This window comes from Panthera pardus, unplaced genomic scaffold (assembly GCF_024362965.1).
Source record: "Panthera pardus isolate Hobbes unplaced genomic scaffold, ASM2436296v1 HiC_scaffold_24, whole genome shotgun sequence".
In the NCBI taxonomy this organism is placed as follows: domain Eukaryota; kingdom Metazoa; phylum Chordata; class Mammalia; order Carnivora; family Felidae; genus Panthera; species Panthera pardus.
Genome location: NW_026526810.1, coordinates 22,301,382 through 22,320,935, shown reverse-complemented (window position 1 = coordinate 22,320,935; position 19,554 = coordinate 22,301,382). Strand labels below are relative to the sequence as shown.

The window sequence follows — 19,554 nt, the reverse complement described above, 5'->3', positions numbered from 1 at the left end:
ATTAAGTGTGTAAAACGTTTTTTAGTATGAGCTAGGTTTATTGAGTCACAATGCACAGAGACATACTACAGGCTCCATATAGTTCAGTGTTAAAAACCTGTTTTGCTTTAATGTAGTGTTTTCCAAATTTATTTGCGGATAGAACCTTTTCCACAAAGCACTTACAATATCCTATGGTGTTGTTCCAAGAAGCACACTCTAAGAGACGTTACTGTGCATGTAGGAGATATTAAAGGGCTTTATGTAAATTCTTATTCTTAGTGTTCAGGTCAACATTGAATGAAGACATTTCTTCTATTATTGTAGAAACTTTAATGGAAATACTGTTTTTTTAAGTTCTCCGTATAATTTGCATCATTTTTATATTCTCACGCTTTGACTTCATTCACAGCATGATGAAAGCATTCGAAGGCACATGGAACAGATTGAACAAAGAAAAGAAAAAGCTGCTGAGTTAAGCAGTGGGCGGCATGCAAATACTGATTATGCCCCCAAACTGACTCCTTATGAAAGAAAGAAGCAGTGTTCCCTCTGTAATGTCCTGGTAGGTTGTCATTACTAATATTGTGATGATATGATTTATTACTAAAGTTTGTTAAACTATGGAAATATATTCTCCCGGTCTTTTAAAATTCATATGATTTTAAACCGTGGATTTCTTTCATGATTTTTATGCTAAGTAAGTAGTATAAAAATAGCATTGGCATTTAAGTGTATCAGCGCAAAGTGCCAGAGTAATGCAATTGCTGCTAAAATGGATATATACCTGCTTAATTGATAGCCCAAGCAATATTTTTGGGTACTGGAATCAAAAAAGAAAAAGGCATTTTCAGTCTTGAAATTTGAACTCTGATACTTAGAAGAAATGATATCCTGTTAAGGTTGGTTACAATGGCATGATTTTTCTTATGTATCTTCTAGAGGATTCTCAGAGTTGTGTTTTAAAGAAAATATTTTTAGCCTAGTATGTAAAGGCTAGTGTGATATCAACATGCATATAATATACTGGCCTGAATATATAATTAGATATAATTATATGTTGATTACAATTGCTTTGATTTTATGCTTTTAGATCTCTTCAGAGGTGTATCTTTTTAGCCATATTAAAGGAAAAAAACACCAGCAAGCCGTAAGAGAGAATAGCAGCATTCAAGGGCGTGAACTTTCAGATGAAGAAGTGGTAAGCTTTACTTCTGTTCATTTCCACATATTTATTGAAAACTCAGTATGTCCTATATTATAAAGAATTCCATGTTCGGTTGTGATTATTTAAAATTATATTTAACATTTAATAACTACTAAAATATAGTATACAAATATGTCATTTAGTATACATTTTAGTGCTCACTTTGAGTGCATATACTAAAATTTAGTATACAGTTTAACAAGAAACAGAAATAAGAACAATTTTACTGTAAAAAAAGGTCATAGTATTTTGATATTTTAATAATATACAAAAGAATTCTTTAGTGAATCCCTGCATTTCTTGGAAAATAATTAACAATATAAATGTCATGTAAATTGATAATTTTATGAGTACAGTGTTTAGAAATTTTTGGAAATGCATTATTTATCTACCTATAATTGCTTACAGTGGAATTTAGATTTGTATGAATATTTTTAGAAATATTTTACATTCAATTGTTATCTAGACATGGATGACATTGCTAATCTATGAATTTGTTGGTTCTATTTATAATAGCAAATTTCTAGAGCTACCCAAAGATGAGACATTCATGTTTGTGAAGTATCTCTTAAGGTGCCCAGGAAAAGTTATTATGGTTCTAATGAGAGCAGTAACTGTATATACATACATGTGTGTGTTTAACTCCTGTTCCCCAGTGTAACGTATATTAATAGAGTACACAAATCTCAAGTATACAGCTTGATTAATTTTTACATATGTTTCACTCACATCAAGATATAGATCATTTCTTATACTCCAGAAGTCTCCCTCATGCTCCAACCCAGACATGTCCCCAAGCGGTAACTAGTCTACACCATCAGTTAGTTTTCCCTGTTCTGGAACATTCTTTAAATGGTATCATACAGTATGTACTTTCTGTGTCTGGCTACTTTCACCTATCCCTAACTCTGTGATTGATCTTAAATGTTTATGTGAAGTTGTAGTTCATTCTTTTTCTTAGCTTTTTATCAGTGCTCTCCAGGTGAAGACATTCAGGAATATATTTGTAGTTGAGTAAAATAGGGTTTTGTTTATTAAAGAATGGAAAATGTATACTGTGGGGAATTATGGAGCTTCTCAATAAGGTGTTAGAAAGGGCTTATTATAGGATTTGGGCTTGTGCTAGGTGATTTGGTTGGGGAGGGGAAAGTTCGAGGACTTGAAGCTTTGGTCTGGATTGGATGCTGTCAGGAAGCAGGAGTAAGTCTGTGGTTGGTTCTAAATAAATCAATAAATCTTACCTTGGTAGGAGGACTGAAGCTACTGTTTTCTCCTGAGTTTCTGGGTATGACCAGCACTTGATGGGAAATTGCACATAGTTATTTGGGCTTACTTCTCTATGATTTCCTCCTTTTGAGGATATTCCCCCCCAGGCTCCAATGGCTTTGGCAGCTCTAAACCAAATTCTGTCTCTTCAGCTCAGTAAGGCTGCTACTTTTAGTTTGCAGTGTCTCCATGCCAAAAATTGGTATAAGCCTTTCGAGGAAAAATCCAGAGTGAATGTGGAGCTTACCTCATGTGCTTCCTTTCTGTTAGGGATAACGGTCTCTCAAGTTCTGGCTCTGTTGGCTGTACTGTAATGCCTTCAAATTGATATTTGGTATACTTTATAAAACGTTTTGAGTTGGGAGATAATCCAGTCAGTATAAGCCAGTCCACTGTGGCTGGAATTGGAAGTCTCCTAATATTTAATTCCTGTATACACATTGTTTGACATAATGCTTGACACATGGTAAGGTATTTAATAAAAGCTCATTGAGCTGAGTTGAACTGAGAGCTTCTGCTGAATGGCTTTAGGTACCTCTAATAAAACATGTAATTAATCATCTATTTAGTTTATCTCAAATAATTTTTTGTCCTTTACTCAAATTGTATGAGTATTTTAAGAGTGAATAGTAAGGATTTTTTTTTTTTATTTTACTTGAATCATTCATATAATTTACCCCATTCACTCTTTAAGTTTGCTGTTTAGAACAAGAGTCATGTGTATGTGCGTGCCACTTTGAAAAAAATCTTAAATTGCTTTCTTTAATTAGAATTTAATTATTCCATTACAAATGAAAATTTTCCATTTATAGAAATTACTTGTAATTCTCTTAATTAAAAAACTGTATTATTTAATTTACAACAGATTATTTAAACATTTTCTGGAATGTTGCTGTTATATAAATTGAAATCTAAATTTTATGTGTTTTACTTCAGTGAGAAAAGTTGATAAGGAAAGAATAGTTCATGCAATTTGAAAGAAAAATGTGCAGTATTGTCTAACTTTTGTAGCTCTTATAGCATAGCCTGATGTTTAGCTGTTGTGATTTGAGATTTGGTTGATGTGTTCATTTTTTTATACTATTTCAGTTGAAAGGAATTAAATTTTCCTTAAGTTCTCACTTAATTCATGTAGTTTTTCTGGGTTATAGCCCTTTCTTCCTGAAAACAAACATGCGATATAGGATATGAGTTATGTGATATAGTAGGGCAGTTTTATATTTACTCACATGGAAGTTTCATTTTTAATCAGTGGAGGTATCTGTAGTAAACATACTTGTTCTACTTAAAGTTATTACTTGTCATCTGTGATGTCTTTATGTTATATACACCTTGTCTGTGACCCTTCTTCCTTGACATGTAAGATTTTATTTATACCACCTCTGACCTAATAAAATTGTACCTTTGACCTTATGCACTTGACATATCAGATAACTTACTCTTGATCTTTGACACATTTTTTTTTAAGCCTGTTAAACGTAATAGGTAGCTGCCTGGCAAGAAAGGTATAATGTTTTGTGTTTTTGTTGTAATTTGACTGGGAAATTTTTCTTGTTTTTTTGAAACTTCACAAAAAGAGCTGTTATGTGTTTGATTTTTTTTCTCTTTCATTGTCTTAAAATCCAGGTGTTAAAAGTAACTAATTTTTGAAGGTCAAAACAAATGGGTGCTAGTTTAAATACATTCCAAAATTTAGTTTTTATACATTGCTAGAGAAATAATGAAGTATAAGTTTTAATTAAACCTCTGATTTCCGAGTCATCCTCTTTTCACACCAATATCTAAAGAAGCTAATAGTGATTTTTGTGAATGTTGAATAAAGTACATCCAACCTTATATAGAGAATGAAGTTAAAAAGGTTTTTTTTTTTAATCCATATTTTTCTGTTTGTGAGACTCCTTGGTGTGTTTGTTAACCTGTGTACTTAAGTAAATTTTATTTTCATTTGGTTCATGGATGTATAAAAAGGACTTTCATGAAGGATCTTAACTATAATTTATTGGATGTTTACAACCAAATGTGATTTTATGAATCCCAAATTAGTATTTCAGCTTGGAAAAATTATGCAAATTAGGTGATTGAAAGAAAATGATATTTTAAGTTAGCAAAAACATGAAGACATTACTGTACTTAATGAAATATAAGCTGATCTCTTTTGCCAGAGTGCACTGGTGTTGAGGTGAAAGAAGTCTCCTAGATATCTCCTAGAATTGATGACAGTGTAGGAAATAATAGATAATTCCTAACAGATTGGTTCATTTCCTTGCCTTGCTTACCTTTGTTTGTAGAAGCCAGAAGTATTTGTTGTCTTTTTGTAATCATGTTAGGAAAGCATTTTGTCTGCTTCTCAACAGAAAATCAAGTCAAATGAACAAACTGGGACTCATTTAGAATAAATATTTTTCCCCCAGTACCTCAGTTGGGTACACTTTAAGTTAATTTGAGAAATTATCTAAAAATACCTTACCCTTTCTTGTAGGATATAGCTTCCATTGCCTTTATTTTCTCTTTAATAGGATGGGAAAAATTTTGTGGTATATGTGTATATGTGTGAGAGAGAATGTGTGTGTGAGAGAGAACATGTGTATGTATTCAGTATGTTAACACACATATATAGCTGATTGTTAACATATAATTCTTCCAACTTTTAGAATTCTTATGGTGGTAAATTCACCACATTGGAACGCGGGCGTGCAGAGGCATGTAGCTATTTATCCGTGCTGATTTAGTCTTCTTCATTGGTTTAAGGAAAAAATTTGAAGTAGGTAACCAGTTTGTTTTAAAGTTAGTTTGATCCAATAATTTAAACAGTTTCTCTAGTTTGTACCTAGCCTCTTTTGAATAACAATCCTTAGCCCCTATCTACTTGCTTATCTCCTTAAGATAGCATCTATGTGTATTGGAGGAAGAGTATGGCTTACTTGACCCCATATTAAGAGGAAAAGTTGAGGTCTTTCTACCAGATGTCTTCTTTCTTTTCTGATTTCCAGTGTGAGACCCTTCTTTACCTGTTCACTTAGTAAACCAATCATGAACAGTGGCTGGTGAACTCTTGATCTCTTCTTTCCACTTAGTGTTACAGTGGAGCATCAGCCATTTATTTGCCTCTTCCTGACCAGGTCACCCCTCAGTCTTCTCTGCCCATATGTCTCCGAGTCTTTGCCATAACCTTCATTCTGGCCCTGACAGGCCTACTGGCTTCTACCACAGTGTTCATACCACATAAGAACTAAGAACATTTTGGGAAAGCTAAAACACAAGACCTCTTCCTGACCACCTAGCAAGGCCATACTAATAGACCTATTTGGTGACAGGGACAGATGGAGAGACTGTTTCTTTTGAGAATCAAAATTATACTTTGGGCATTACTGTCACTTAGCTAACATATTATCCCCCTTGGGATACACATTAAAACTTTTTTTTCCCCCTCCTTTTATCTTCAAAATGTTTTGGCTGGAAAGAGATAAAATTTCCTTTAACCACTCCTTCCTCCTCATTCTAACCAAGCAATTGAGCCTTAAGGTTGGAAAAGGGAATTTTCTTCTTACTGTGGAATAAATACTATGGTTTGAATTCTCTAGGCTTCATTATTGACATGCTAAAGGGCAAGATAAATAAATTTGTTAAATCTCAGGCGATTAACTTGGTTTATAAACCTATTGTTTTGCTGCATTTATCTGTTTTATATGTCTAAAGTTGATTATTGTAGAGTGTATTTTTCTTGTATTTATTTTAGAACAAATTCTAACCACCTTTCTAGCAGAGTTGAACTGGGCAAATGCCATATGCTAAGAAAGTTAAAATAGATCATCACATTCATAATTTTGAAATATTACTTTATTGATGTCCATTTTGCATACCTTTTCTGATGTTATTTGACCATTGCACTTTTCCTGCTAATAATCACAGTCTCGGGGCGCCTGGGTGGCTCAGTCGGTTGAGCATCGGAATTTGGCTCAGGTCATGATCTCACAGTTTGTGAGTTCGAGCCCCACATCGGGCTCTGTGCTGACAGCTAAGAGCCTGGAGCCTGCTTCGGATTCTGTGTCTCCCTCTCTCTCTGCCCCTCTTCCGTTCGTGCTGTGTCTCACTGTGTCTCTGAAAAATGAATAAACTTAAAAAAATTAAAAAAAAATCACAGTCTCTTTTCTGTATTGGTTTTCTTTTAGTTAACATTCAGTTTTAGAAAAATTGATCATTAATCAGAACTGTAGTTTTCTTACAGTTTTTTCAAGATTCTCTGTCGTTGGGTTGGTAAATTACAACTACATGAAATTCTCTTCCATGAACCTTTTTTTTAAAACACAGTTGGTTTATTTTAAAATGCAGTTTCAAGGGTACCTGGGTGGCTCAGTTGGTTAAGCATCCAACTTTGGCTCAGGTCATGATCTCACTGTTCGTGGGTTTGAGCCCTGCATTGATTGGGTTCTGTGCTGACAGCTTGGAGCCTGCTTCAGGTTCTGTGTCTTTCTGTCCATCCCCCACTCACATATTCTCTCTCTCAAAAATAAATGAATAAACATTAAAAAAATAAATAAAATGTAATTTCAAATAAGTAGCAAATGCCTGCAATTTAGATACTTAAGCTCTCTAGTGTTTGATAAAACTCTATTTTGTGACCCTTAGATAGCTATACAAATGTGAAAAGCCATTTTCAACTGTATTTCTCTGCATGAGTCCATATGTATTATAATATGTGCTGCTTTTTGTTTACAATATGATAGTTATCTAATTTTATAGTTTGCTTATAGTAATTAAAACTATTTTTTCCTTTTTGCATGTGTTTATTTGGAAATTAGAATGGAGTGTCCCAACCTGATATTTAAGTGTTTAAGTTGTAACATGTTGGCTGTTATTTGTAGCTGATACCCATTCCCTTTACAAAGTTGATTAAATATCTAAACATTATTGCTTTTTAAAAGACATAAACTCTTAAACTCCTTAAACTCTTATTCAAGATCATGGTGGCTTGGGATGTCTAAAATAGTGACTACTTTTACACATCTACAGATTACAGACTAATACATTTTCATCTGGCTTTTGTGTGTCATTTGTGAGGAGTCGCAGAATCATCACCATGGGCGACATTAAAAGACCAAAGCAATTGTGATGACTATTTTGCAGCTGCTTTCTTTCAGTTGCATGATAGAGGATCAGAAACAGTGTTGTAGTGAGGCATATTTATATAACCCAAGCTGCTTCTACTTCTCTCAAAGTTTTGTAATATGTACTTCTTTATATAGAAATTTGATATATGCGTAATCTTGAAATCCATAATATGATAATTTCATATTGTAACGATAAAGGAAATAAAGGATTTATTTTTAAAATATTTTTTAATGTTTATTTATTTTTGAGAGACAGAGAGAGACACACACAAATCTGAAGCCCGATGCGGGGCTTGAACCCATGAACTGTTGAGATCATGACCTGAGCTGAAATTAGATGCTCAACCAACTGAGCCACCCAGGTGCCCCGGAAATAATGGATTTATTAATAGGAGTTTATAAGCAGGAATGTTCTCACTCTGACAAGAATAATTGATGAGTTTAACATTTTATTTGCCTAATTTACATAATTCTTATTTTCCTTACTAAATAATTGATTATAAATGCTTTTATTTTAATTAATTAATTTAATTAATTAATTTATTTATTTAGAGTACAAGCAGGGTAGGGACAGAGAAAGAGGGAGAGAGAGAATCTCAAGCTGACTCCATGCCATCAGCCCATCAGTCGGGCTTGAACTCATGGGACCGTGAGATCATGACCTGTGTCGAAAGCAAGAGTTGGACACTTAGCTGACTGAGCCACACAGGTGCCCCTAAATGCTTTTATTTTAATTTGGACTTTATTAGGTTCTTTATCTGAAATTCAATGGCCAGCATATTAGTTCCAAAGTAAATATTTATAGAAGAGCAGACCTCTGATCAGAGTTATTGAGTTTTAGTAATAATTATTTTGTGAATTGACTTCTCTTGCAGTCTTTAGAGGCACATCTGTTGTGTCAGGAAAATCACAAAGTTGTAAAACAAAATTTTCACAATCCCAAAATTTGGTCCTGTCTCTCAAAAATTTGCTTTAGATTACAAAGTATTTCAGCATCATAAAGGAGTGTAATAAACCCCGTATTTCTGTCACCTAGATAATGAGATAACACTTATTTCCTGGTCCCTCCATATTTGGAAAGATGGAGGGGATACAGAAGCTATAAAGTGTGGGTAGTGACGCCAGGCTCTGGGAATGGAACTAAATCCTTATGTTGCATGCTGAGAAATCAGTAGATAATCCTAAAACTGGAAAATGAAGAAGTGGCAATGCAAACATATATTCAGGAATATAGAGAAGAAAGATAAAATAACCTACTAAAACCATTGTGCCTGGATTGGAGAAAGAAGTGGGAGAGCGGTGGGAAACTACTTTCTTTGAACCATTGACTGTGTAAATCATGTCTGTGGGTAATATTGACAAAAGCATAAACATTTAAAAAAAAAATAAAGAACTACAACAATGGCAATTATGTTCATGCCCATGTTGCTCAGGAATCTTCTGTGTCCATAATTTTTTGTTCATGGTTAAATTAGGTAAATTAATGCATGTGCCACCATAGATGGCTATCATAGTGAACTTGGATATTTTGGCCAATTATATTCTTAATTCTTTTATTTTAAATTTATTGCAGTATCCTTTGATGCCTTTAATCCAAATACTGGATTTTTCCTTTTTTTCTGTTGCTTTCTGTTCCTATTATTTGTAGACTAATAATAAAACAATTATCAGTGTATCCCCCACTCAGGTTAGTGAGTATCTCCTGGTAGGAAATTATGTTTTTGTTTGTTTCTAGTGCTTTTGCTTGTGAAAGATATTTTCACTGGGTGTAGATTTGTGGCTTAATAATTATTTTCTCCAAATATTGAGAGATAGTATTCTTTGTTTTCTTGCTTCCATTCCTAGTAGTGTAGATTTTTTTTCTTCTTTATTATTTTTTCAAAATTGACTTGGCTGTTCTGTTCCTCTGCTTTTCAGTTTGTACATAACCTCTGCAATTAACTTGTTAAACTAAGAAAATCCAGTTTGAATTTTTATTGACATTGCTGTGGAATTCTACATTAAATTGGCAAGAGTAGGCATCTTTTAAATATATTTTCTTTCCATCCAGCAACATGTTTGTCTACTTGTGCCTTGCATTTGTTTATGTGTCCTTTAGTTAAGCGTTCATTTTTTTCATTTAACTCTTAAACATGTTTTAGTAAGCTTATTTTGTTTCTAAATTAATGGGTTTTAAAAGTATTTTAAAATGACAAAATTTAAAAAATCCCAACAATTTAGAATTACAGTTATTTCCTTTTAAACAAAAAGGTATTTCCAAGGTTATGGATTAGAGAGGTGGCAGTGCCTTTTGTTTTATGAGTATGGGTATATATGTACCATTTAAAAGTCTGAAGTGATTCATGGATTTGACTGCCATTCTGTATAGGGACCAGACTAATCTTCTGGGCATTGCTTCAGTTTTAAACTATGTGATGCTAAAATGAGTCCTGTTCTTTGTTTTTAATTTCAACTTTTGTCACATTATGATCAGAGTGTATGGTTTATCTAGGCTTCTACTTTGGAGAGTTTATTGATTTTCTTTATGGCTTAATACGCTGTAAAACATTAAGAATACATTTCTCTCTTTGGGTATATATAATATATATTAGATCAGATTTGCTCATTGTTATGCAAATATTCTCACTTTTCATACCTATTTTTTCTGCTCACTAATACCCTTTTCTCAAAAATGGAAAGATTGCCAGTATACTATTATTACTATTTATACATGTCTTCTTGTGTTTTAAAAATCATTCTATATATATGTATATCACAATGTTTTATTATCATGATTACAACTATTTACATAATTTTTGTCTTACTGATGAATTTTACCTCTTAAAAATATGAAGGGTCCCTCTTTCCTATTTCATGCCTCTCTCCTTAAATATTATTTTTGTATGGTATTAATTTTGCAAACCTCGTTTTGGATAGTGCCGCCTGATATGTCCCTTTATATCGTTTCCCTCCCTTCTTCTCCCTTTTGCTCTTGTCTCCATCATAGTTTTGTTTTTGCACCTAGGTCTGTTCTTAAAAAGTATAATTTTATTTTAGCTGTTTCCTGCTTTATAAAAAAGTACCATGCTATATACACCCTTTTGGACTTAACTCTTTTCTACTGAATATTTTAGTGCTCAATTCATACAAGTTAGAAAATTGTTGCCATTTTTATTCTTTTTTAATATATATATTTTTTAGAAAGAGGGTGCACAGGAGCGGGAGAGAGGGGCAGAGGGAGAGAGAGAAAGAGAGAGTCTTAAACAGGCTCCACACTCAGTGTAGAGCCCAATATGGGACTTGACCCTACAACCCTGGGATCATGACCTGAGCAGAAATCAAGAGTTAGACGCTCAACTGATTGAACCACTCAGGCACCCCAAAATTGTTGCTGTTTTTAAACAGCTTTGAGGCATAACTATCATAAATTAGACTGCACTTACTTTTAAGTTTACTATAACTTTTAGCATATTCATACCATCACCATGATCAGGACAGTGAACATAGCTGCCGCCTCAGTAAGTTTCCTCATCTATTGTATCCCTGCTGATTATCTGCCTACTTTTGTTCTATCAATTTTTGAGAAAGGGATATTGAAACCTTTTATTTTAATTGTGAATTCTTCTATTTCTCTTGGCAGTTCAATCAGTTTTTGCTTTATGTTGTTTCAAATTGTATTATTAGGGGCATAAATGCTAATGATTGTTATGTCCCCTTGATTAATTGATCCCTTTCATATGGAATCACCTTCTTTATTCCTAGTAATATTTTTTGCCACCTTACCTAAATATTAATTATCCATCCCAGCTTTCTTTTATCTAGTGTTAGTGTATCTTTTTCTATTCTTTTACTTTTAACATATTTATATTTTTGCATATGTCTTTTTCTTAAACACTTAAATAGACTTATAGACAATCTGTGTCCTGGTGCTGGTGACTTTGATGTGAAGCTACAGAGTTTCTGAAGCTCTTGTCACCTAGGGCTGTGAAAGGCACTCACAACTGAGGACTTCCAGCTTTGCCTCTGAGCATTCTTTTCCCTTTGATCTTTTATTGAAAGGGTGATGTTATTTGTGATCTTTGGTAATATTGTTACTGGGATATTATTGAAATGACTTTGAAGGATGAAGCCTAATTGTAATGTAGCAAGCTGTATTTGAAATCTGAGAATTCTGAGAAAATACCTTTCATTACAAAGCTTGGTTCAATATAATTGAACCATTCCCTGTTGCAGTATTGAGTTCAACCTTTCTCTATCTTCACAGCATAATAAATTAATAAGCTTGTTGAACTCTGTGCTTTCCTTTGAGTCATTTGTTAAACCTCAGATTAGATCAGAAAAGAACATCAGAATCTACAAAAGAAGTCTTTACCCCATTTATCATCTCCACCTACAGGAAAACTGATGGAATATTTGTAATTGTCACTGAGTGGCAGGGGGACAGATGGTCGGCTATCATCCTATCAGAAGATGGCCTTTTCTCTTTGGCGTGGTGTCTGTTTCACAGTATTTCATTAGCTTCATTTTTCTTGTTTGTCACTTGAGACAATGTAATACATAGACTATAGTAGATAAAAATAGAAGTGTGTCCTATACCTGTAGAAAGGGACCTTGGTGGAGTTGAATCTTTTGTCTAATTAAAATTGTCTATCAGGTTTTAAAAGTTGTCATTGTCTTATGTTTAATTTTTCAAAATGGATGCTGTCACAAAAGGCATTGTTTTGATAAAAAGCATTACATTTCAGATTTTATTAAATTCACTGTTTGACAAATTTTTAAGTTTTACTTAAATGTAATAGAATTCTCAAACATCTTATCTTTTTAAGCATTTTTTCAGCACCTGCTTGTGCACTTTGCATTAGTCCAGGCACCAGGGAAGCACAGATGAATGTCAAGTGAGCCTAACTTTTCAGTGTATGCTGTCTGAGTTTCATGAATCTCTAAACACACTCATTTTTAAAACTGAACTAGTTCTTTATATGGTGCTTTATTTATGAATAGTGTTTAGGTAATCATCTGTAGATACTTTATTTGATATGGCAAATTCCATCTTACAAATCACTAATTACAAATCATCTTTCCTCTGAACTCATTCCGGAGGATAATCTGCTGAACAGCTTGTGGAGTGATACCAGTCAGAATAATAGTTTACTGCAGATTGTTTTGGTGTTATTCTTGGTAAAATTCTGACACCCAGAGATTCTTACCTCTTTAACTTAAGCAGTTAGCATAAGCCCTTGGCATATAGTAACTATTGAATTAAATGTTAATAAACTAAATGTTAATGAGCTAATTACAATTTATTGTTTTCAATATATCATATTGAAGAGTGGTATTGGTATTCAAAATATATGGTAGAGTGCTGGCTAAAAATATCATGTTGTTTTAGTTGAGTATTCTTTTATTTCCTCCTTTCATCTGCTTTTTTTTCTTCTAATTTTTCTTCTCTTCTAATTTTTTCTTCTTCTCTTCCTTCATTCTCCATTCCTCTACTTCCCCCTGACCCCTCACTTTTCTTACCCTTATCATCATCCAGAAAAAAAAAAGATGTTCCATTCCTCCAGCCTCCACCTTTCCCCAGTTTTTGTAGAAGGCGGTGAGGAAGTGTTGTAAAATGCCTCCTTATTTAGCTTATTTGTTGTTCTGCCACGTAGGCTTAAAAGAATAGAATGTCTTATAATATTTTTAAGAATATAAGAAAAAACATTGTTTGGTTTTAGAATAGACTGGTATCGTTGGATTTTAGATTCATAGTTGAAGAAGTACAGGATGAGGTTTAGAGAAAAATGTTTTTCCAAACAATATATGAAGACCCTTACATTTATTCCTCATATATTTAGATTGTAACTTGGTATCCACCCTGCTCTTGAAAGCAAACTTTTAGCTGCAAAGAAATAAGTAAGCTTCTTGAGTATGAGATTGGATTTCAATAAAGAGGACTTTTGATTTTCAAATACATTTGTATTATTGCAAAGAAGCTTTAGTCCATTTTTTTTCAAAGGAGATGTGTTTAAACTCTTTTGATCCTAAAAAGAACATCCTTAAATATTCTTATGTCTGTGTTGTAATATTTTAGAACAATGGGCAGCAGATAATTTCTTTTGATATACCACATTTTATGAAATGTGTTTATTCTGAGGTATAACTTGAGTTCTAAAAATGGCAGTTTAATAAAATTCTTTATTGTGTCACTTATGTTTTCTTGCTTAACCTATTTTTAGAACTTTTACATTCTTTTCCAAAAGTCATGAATCTGTCTGTAGCTTAATTTTTTTCATTTCTCTATTAAAAAATGAGGAAGTATGAGAACTTTTAGGAAGAGTGAAAGAACATCAAGGTCATAAATCTCAGTATGAATTATTTAATATAGCAAATTATGGTAGAAAGACCATAAAAGGTAATTAAAAGAATAAGGGTATAAACTTTGATGAGATCATGTCCATATAGGTATTAGTTTCCTTATATACATCATTTGTATTTCATATCGTAGCAATGTTTTTTAAATAAGTCACAATTGTGACTTAAAAATTAGACTTACAATTTGTGTATAATTAGCCATCACTGATTACCTTTTGGGCTAGTTCCAACGTTAGAAAAGGGGGAACCTTAGGATTTATTGTCTAATCCCTTTATTTTACTAGGGAGGAAACTGAGGCCCAGAGAAGTCACTCAGTCTTGAATTGTAGACTTTATCTTGCAGTGGGTATTTTGACTCATAGTTCAGTGCTGGTTCTACTGCATCACTCTGCTTTTCTATGCCTAAAAGAAAAACAGTGACTCCTATTAATGCTTATGTAGGATTAATAGTATCAAGTAGCCAAAATGGCCAATTTAGACTCACTTCTGACTTGTTAGTAGGAGAGTAGGACTTGCATTGAGCCAGGATTCCATGAGATTAGGAGTTGTAGTTTTTCTGTTAGGAAGGAAGGAGATTCAGGGGCCTTTGGGATGATTTTTGGTCCTGAGTACTTTGTATTTTGAAAACGACTAAGTAAATCATAGATAATGTGTCTTAAGGAGTGTATTTTGCTTTTTCTTATGACTGTGGCATAGTAGAACTGTGAGGAGATTAAAAAGATGAGTGTAGTTTTGCATAGTTACATTCATTCTTCCGCAGCACTAATAAGCTTACAATTATAAGCTTATACAAATCAATACTCTTTTCTTTAAAAAGCTTGCTTTTCTTTGCATTTCCATATTAGCATTAATTTTGCAATAATTAAAATATTAATGTAGAAAATTAGATAAAAAATAAATAATAGTTAACATTTTGACCTATTTTCTGCTCTTTATACATGAATATATAAATTTACATGCTTATTTATGTATAAACTACATAGCATAGGTTTGAATCCTGAAATTTCATGTAACATTATCCAGTGTATGTTTTTAATATCATTACTGTTGTTTAAAATTAATCAAATCTGTGTAGTATCATCTTATTGCATGCGCTATAATTTATACGATCAATTCCCTACTGCTGATATTTTGTCTGCAGTGTATATATTTATAGAGAAATATTTTTTTACCTCTGTTTCTTTATGGCAGTTTTGCAGAAGTAGTTAGTATCTTTATTATTTTTTAATGGAGCATGTTATTAAATATTACTAAATATTAAGTAGAACACTTAATACTGATATCAGGGATACTGATACCTGAAAAGTTCCATTTTTGAATGGGCAGAGCTATAGATAACTTGAAGCAAGTAATATTTTCAAGTAAAAGGAAATGAGACTGCTCTATTTTTCTGATCTTGGCCAGTTCCTTTTAAGAAAGGATCAAGAATCAGAGCCCAAATGTTAGGTTCTAGGGTTCAGGGCAGGACTCAAATCATAGCAGGAATCTAGAGCAGTAAGTAGGGAAAGAAAAAAGAGTCAAATTTTATGGAATGGACTACTGCTGAGTATAGATTGGAGTGAGAGGAAGTGCTGCCTGCCTGTGTACACAGGTGCCCAAGGATTGCTCAGATATACTGGATGCTGGACCTTGAGCAGCAAGATTAATTTTAACTAGTGGATGGATCCTGCTAGTGTACTTCCTGTCACAACAGATTGGGCTATGGAATTAGGGTGAAGAGCATTAGAACCTTCATCTTTGACTCAGCGAGGAGAGTCTGGATCTTTTAGGTCAGCACTCTTTCTTAGGAGGCTCGGTTTATTCACCATATTGTAATTGCCAGTTAACTTTTGCCCTGTCCGTCCCATAGTCTCAGACATAAGAGGGCCATGTAAGAAATATGATTGTGTCAATAAAATATGTCACTTCTTCTTTCAATAAAACACTTCCTTATTGTTTCTACTTTTTTTTTATAAGATATTATCTCCCATCCTTATAACAGATCAAACTTGCGCCGCACACTTCAGTGATCAAATCTGCAGATGTTAGTCTGTAAATCTGTTCATATTTTAAGTTCAGCTCTTAGATAATTCAGGGATATGAATATTATGATTTCATTTACTTCTTTTGGCAAGCCAAATAGTTTTAAGACTCATGTGTACAAATAACTTTTCCTTACAAGGTGACTCTTTTCTGAACTGGTTATTATGGAGAAATTAAAACATAAGTAATAGAACAGTATGATGAACCTCCATGTACTCATCACTGAGCCATAACAATGAAATTCATAATGAATCCCTCCCAAATACTATTTTGAAAACAATTTCCAGATATCATTTCATGATAGCTATTTTTAAAAAGACTTCCTGCTTATTATACATTCTTATTATAAAGAGAGAATTAAAAATCTATCACATTAATCTGGGAACGTTTTAGTGTTTTGCCTTCTTTCTTTCTTTTTTTTTTCAATTTTTCATTTAAATTCTACTTACTTAGCATACAGTGTAAAATTGTTTCCAGGAGTAGAATTTAGTGATTGATCACTTACATATAACACCCAGTGCCATCCCAACAAGTGCCCTCCTTAATACCCATCAGCCTCCACCCAGCTCCCTCCATTAACCCTCAGTTTGTTTTCTGTCGTAAAGAGTATCTTATTGGTTATTTTCCTCTCTCCTTTTTCCCCTCCCCATATGTTCATCTGTTTTGTTTCTTAAATTCCACATATGAGAAAAGTCATATGGTATTTGTCTTTCCCTGATTGACTTAGTTCGCTTAGCATAATATAGTCTAGCTCATTCCATTTTGTTGCAAATGATAAGATTTCATTCTTGTTGATTGCTAATATTCCATTGTGTGTATGTGTGTATGTATGTGTGTATACACATGTGTATGTGTGTATACACACATACATACGCACATACCTTCTTTATCCATCATCCGATGGATATTTGGACTCTCTCCATAGTTTGTTGATATTGCTGCTTTAAGTATCTGGGAATGTGTATCCCTTCAAATCTGTATTCTTATATCCTTTGGCTAAATACCTAATAGTGCCATTGCTGGATCATAGGGTAGTTCTGTATTTAGTTTTTTGAGGAACCTCCATACTGTCTTCCACAGTGGCTGTACCAGTTTGCATTCCCACCAACAGTGCAAGTGTTCCCCTTCTCAGCATCCTGTTCAACACCTGCTGTTTATCGTGTTGTTAATTTTAGCCATTCTGACAGGTATGAGGTGGTACCTCATCATGGTTTTGATTTGTATTTCCCTGGTGATGAGCGATGTTGAGTATTTTTCATGTGTCTTTTAACCATCTGTATGTCTTTTTTGGAAAATGTCTATTCATGTCATCTACCCAATTCTTAACTGGGTTATTTGTTTTTGGGTGTTGAGTTTGATGAGTTCTTTGTAGATTTTGGATACTAACCCTTTATCAGATATGTTGTTTGCACATATCTTCTCCCATTCCATTGGTTGCCTTTTAGTTTTGTTGATTGTTCCCTTTGCTCTGCAGAAGTTTTTTATCTTGATGAAGTCTTAGTAGTTCATGTTTGCTTTTGTTTCCCTTGCCTCCAGTGTCTAGTGAGAAGTTTCAACAGCCAAGCTCAAAGAGGTTGCTGCCTGTGTTCTCCAGGATTTTTATGGTTTCTTGTCTCACACTTAGAAATTTATTCTTCAATCCATTTTGAACTTATTTTTGTATATGGTATAAGAGAGTGGTCCAGTTTCTGTCTTCTGCATGTTACCCTCCATTTTTCCCAACACCATTTGTTGAAGAGACTGTCGTTTTTCCATTGGGTATTCTTTCCTGCTTTGTTGAAGATTAGTTGACCATATAACTGTGGGTGCATTTCTGGGTTTTCTGTTCTGTTCCATTGATCTGTGTGTTTGTTTTTGTGCCAGTACCATACTATCTTAATGACTGCAGCTTTATAACATAGATTGAAGACTGAGATTGTTATGTCTCAGGCTTTGCTTTTCTTTTTCAGGATTGCTTTGGTATTCGGGGTCTTTTTGGTTGCATACAGTTTTAGGAACGGTTTGTTCTAGCTCTTTGAAAAATGCTGATGGTATTTTTATAGCGGTTGCAGCAAATGTGTAGATTGCTTTGGGTAGTATTGACATTTTAACAGTGTTCTTCCAATCCTTGAGCATGGAATGTTTTTCCATTTCTTTGTGTTCTCTTCAGTTTCTTTTATAAGTGTTCTGTAGTTTTCGCAGTACGTATTTTTTACCTCTGTAGTTAGGTTTATTCCTAGGTGTCTTACAGTTTTTGATGCAGTTGTAAATGGGATCAATTCCTTGATTTCCCTTTCTGCTGCTTCATTATTGTTGTATAGAAATGCAACAAGGTTCTGTACATTGATTTTATATTCTGCAACTTTGCTGAATTCATGTGTTAGTTCTAGCAACTCTTTGGTGGAGTCTTTTGGGTTTTCTACATGGAGTATCATGTCGTTTGCAAATAGTGAAAGTTTGACTTCTTCCTTGCTGATTTGGATGCCTTTTATTTCTTTTTGTTGTCTGATTGCTGAGGCTAAGACTTCCAGTACTATGTTAAATAGTAATATGAGAGTGGACATCCCTGTCTTGTTCCCGACCACAGAGGAAAAGATCTCACTTTTTTGCCATTGAGGATGATATTAGCTGTGGCTCTTTTATATGTGGCCTCTATGATGTAAAGGTATGTTCCATCTATCCCTACTTTTTTAAGGGTTTTTATTAAGAGTGGATGCTGTATTGGGGTGCCTGGGTGGCTCAGTCAATTAAGCATCTGACTTGATTTTGGCTAAGGTCATGATCTCATGGTTCCATGAGTTTGAACCCTGCTTATGGCTCTGCGCTGACAGTGCAGAGCCTGCTTGGGATTCTCTCTTTCCCTCTCTTTGCCCCTCCCTGCTTGTGCACATGCTCTCTCTCTCAAAATAAATAAACTTTAAAAAGAATGGATGCTGTATTTTGTGAAATGATTTTCTGCATATATTGAGAGAATCATATGTATCTTCTCCTTTCTTTTATTAATGTGGTATATCATGATTGATTTGCGAATATTGAACCAGACCTGCAGCCTAGGAATAAATCCCTCTTGATCGTGGTGAATAATTCTTAATGCACTTTGGATTCAATTTGCTACTGTCTTGTTGAGAATTTCTGCATCCATATTTATCAGGGATATTGGCCCATAACTCTTTTTAGTCAGGCTTTGTCTGGTTTTGGAATCAAGGTAATGCTGGCCTTGTAGAAGGAGTTTGGAATTTTTCCTTTCATTGCTGTTTTTTGAAACAGTTTGAGAAGACTCCGCATTAACTTTTCTTTAAATGTCTTGTTGAATTCCCCTGGAAAGCCATCTGGCCCTGGATGTTTGTTTGATGGGAAATTTTTGATTGTTGATTCAGTTTCTTTGCTGGTTATGTGTCTGTTCAAAGTAACTATTTCTTCCTGTTTCAGTTTTGGTAGTTTGTATGTTTCTAGGAATTTGTCCATTTCTTCCAGTTTGGCCAGTTTGGGGCATATAATTTTTCATAATATTCTCTTATAATTATTTGTATTTCTGTGGTGTTGATTGTTATTTGAGTCTGTTTTCTTTTAGATAAGTCTGGCTAGGGGTTTATCAATTTTGTTAATTCTTTTGACAAACCAGCTGTTAGTTTTGTTGATCTGTTCTACTGTTCTTTC

General features: G+C 33.7%; 1 protein-coding gene across 3 annotated transcripts in view; it reads left to right on the top strand.

Moving 5' to 3' along the window:
* Window positions 1-19,554, top strand: part of SCAPER (S-phase cyclin A associated protein in the ER) — a 504,168-nt gene that overhangs the window by 175,865 nt on the left and 308,749 nt on the right. For all 3 annotated transcript variants that reach the window (XM_019441359.2, XM_019441358.2, XM_019441356.2), the window contains 2 exons: window positions 392-544; window positions 1,073-1,180. In XM_019441359.2, the coding sequence (XP_019296904.1) occupies window positions 392-544; window positions 1,073-1,180 (261 nt within the window). The remainder of the gene's footprint in view (window positions 1-391; window positions 545-1,072; window positions 1,181-19,554) is intronic.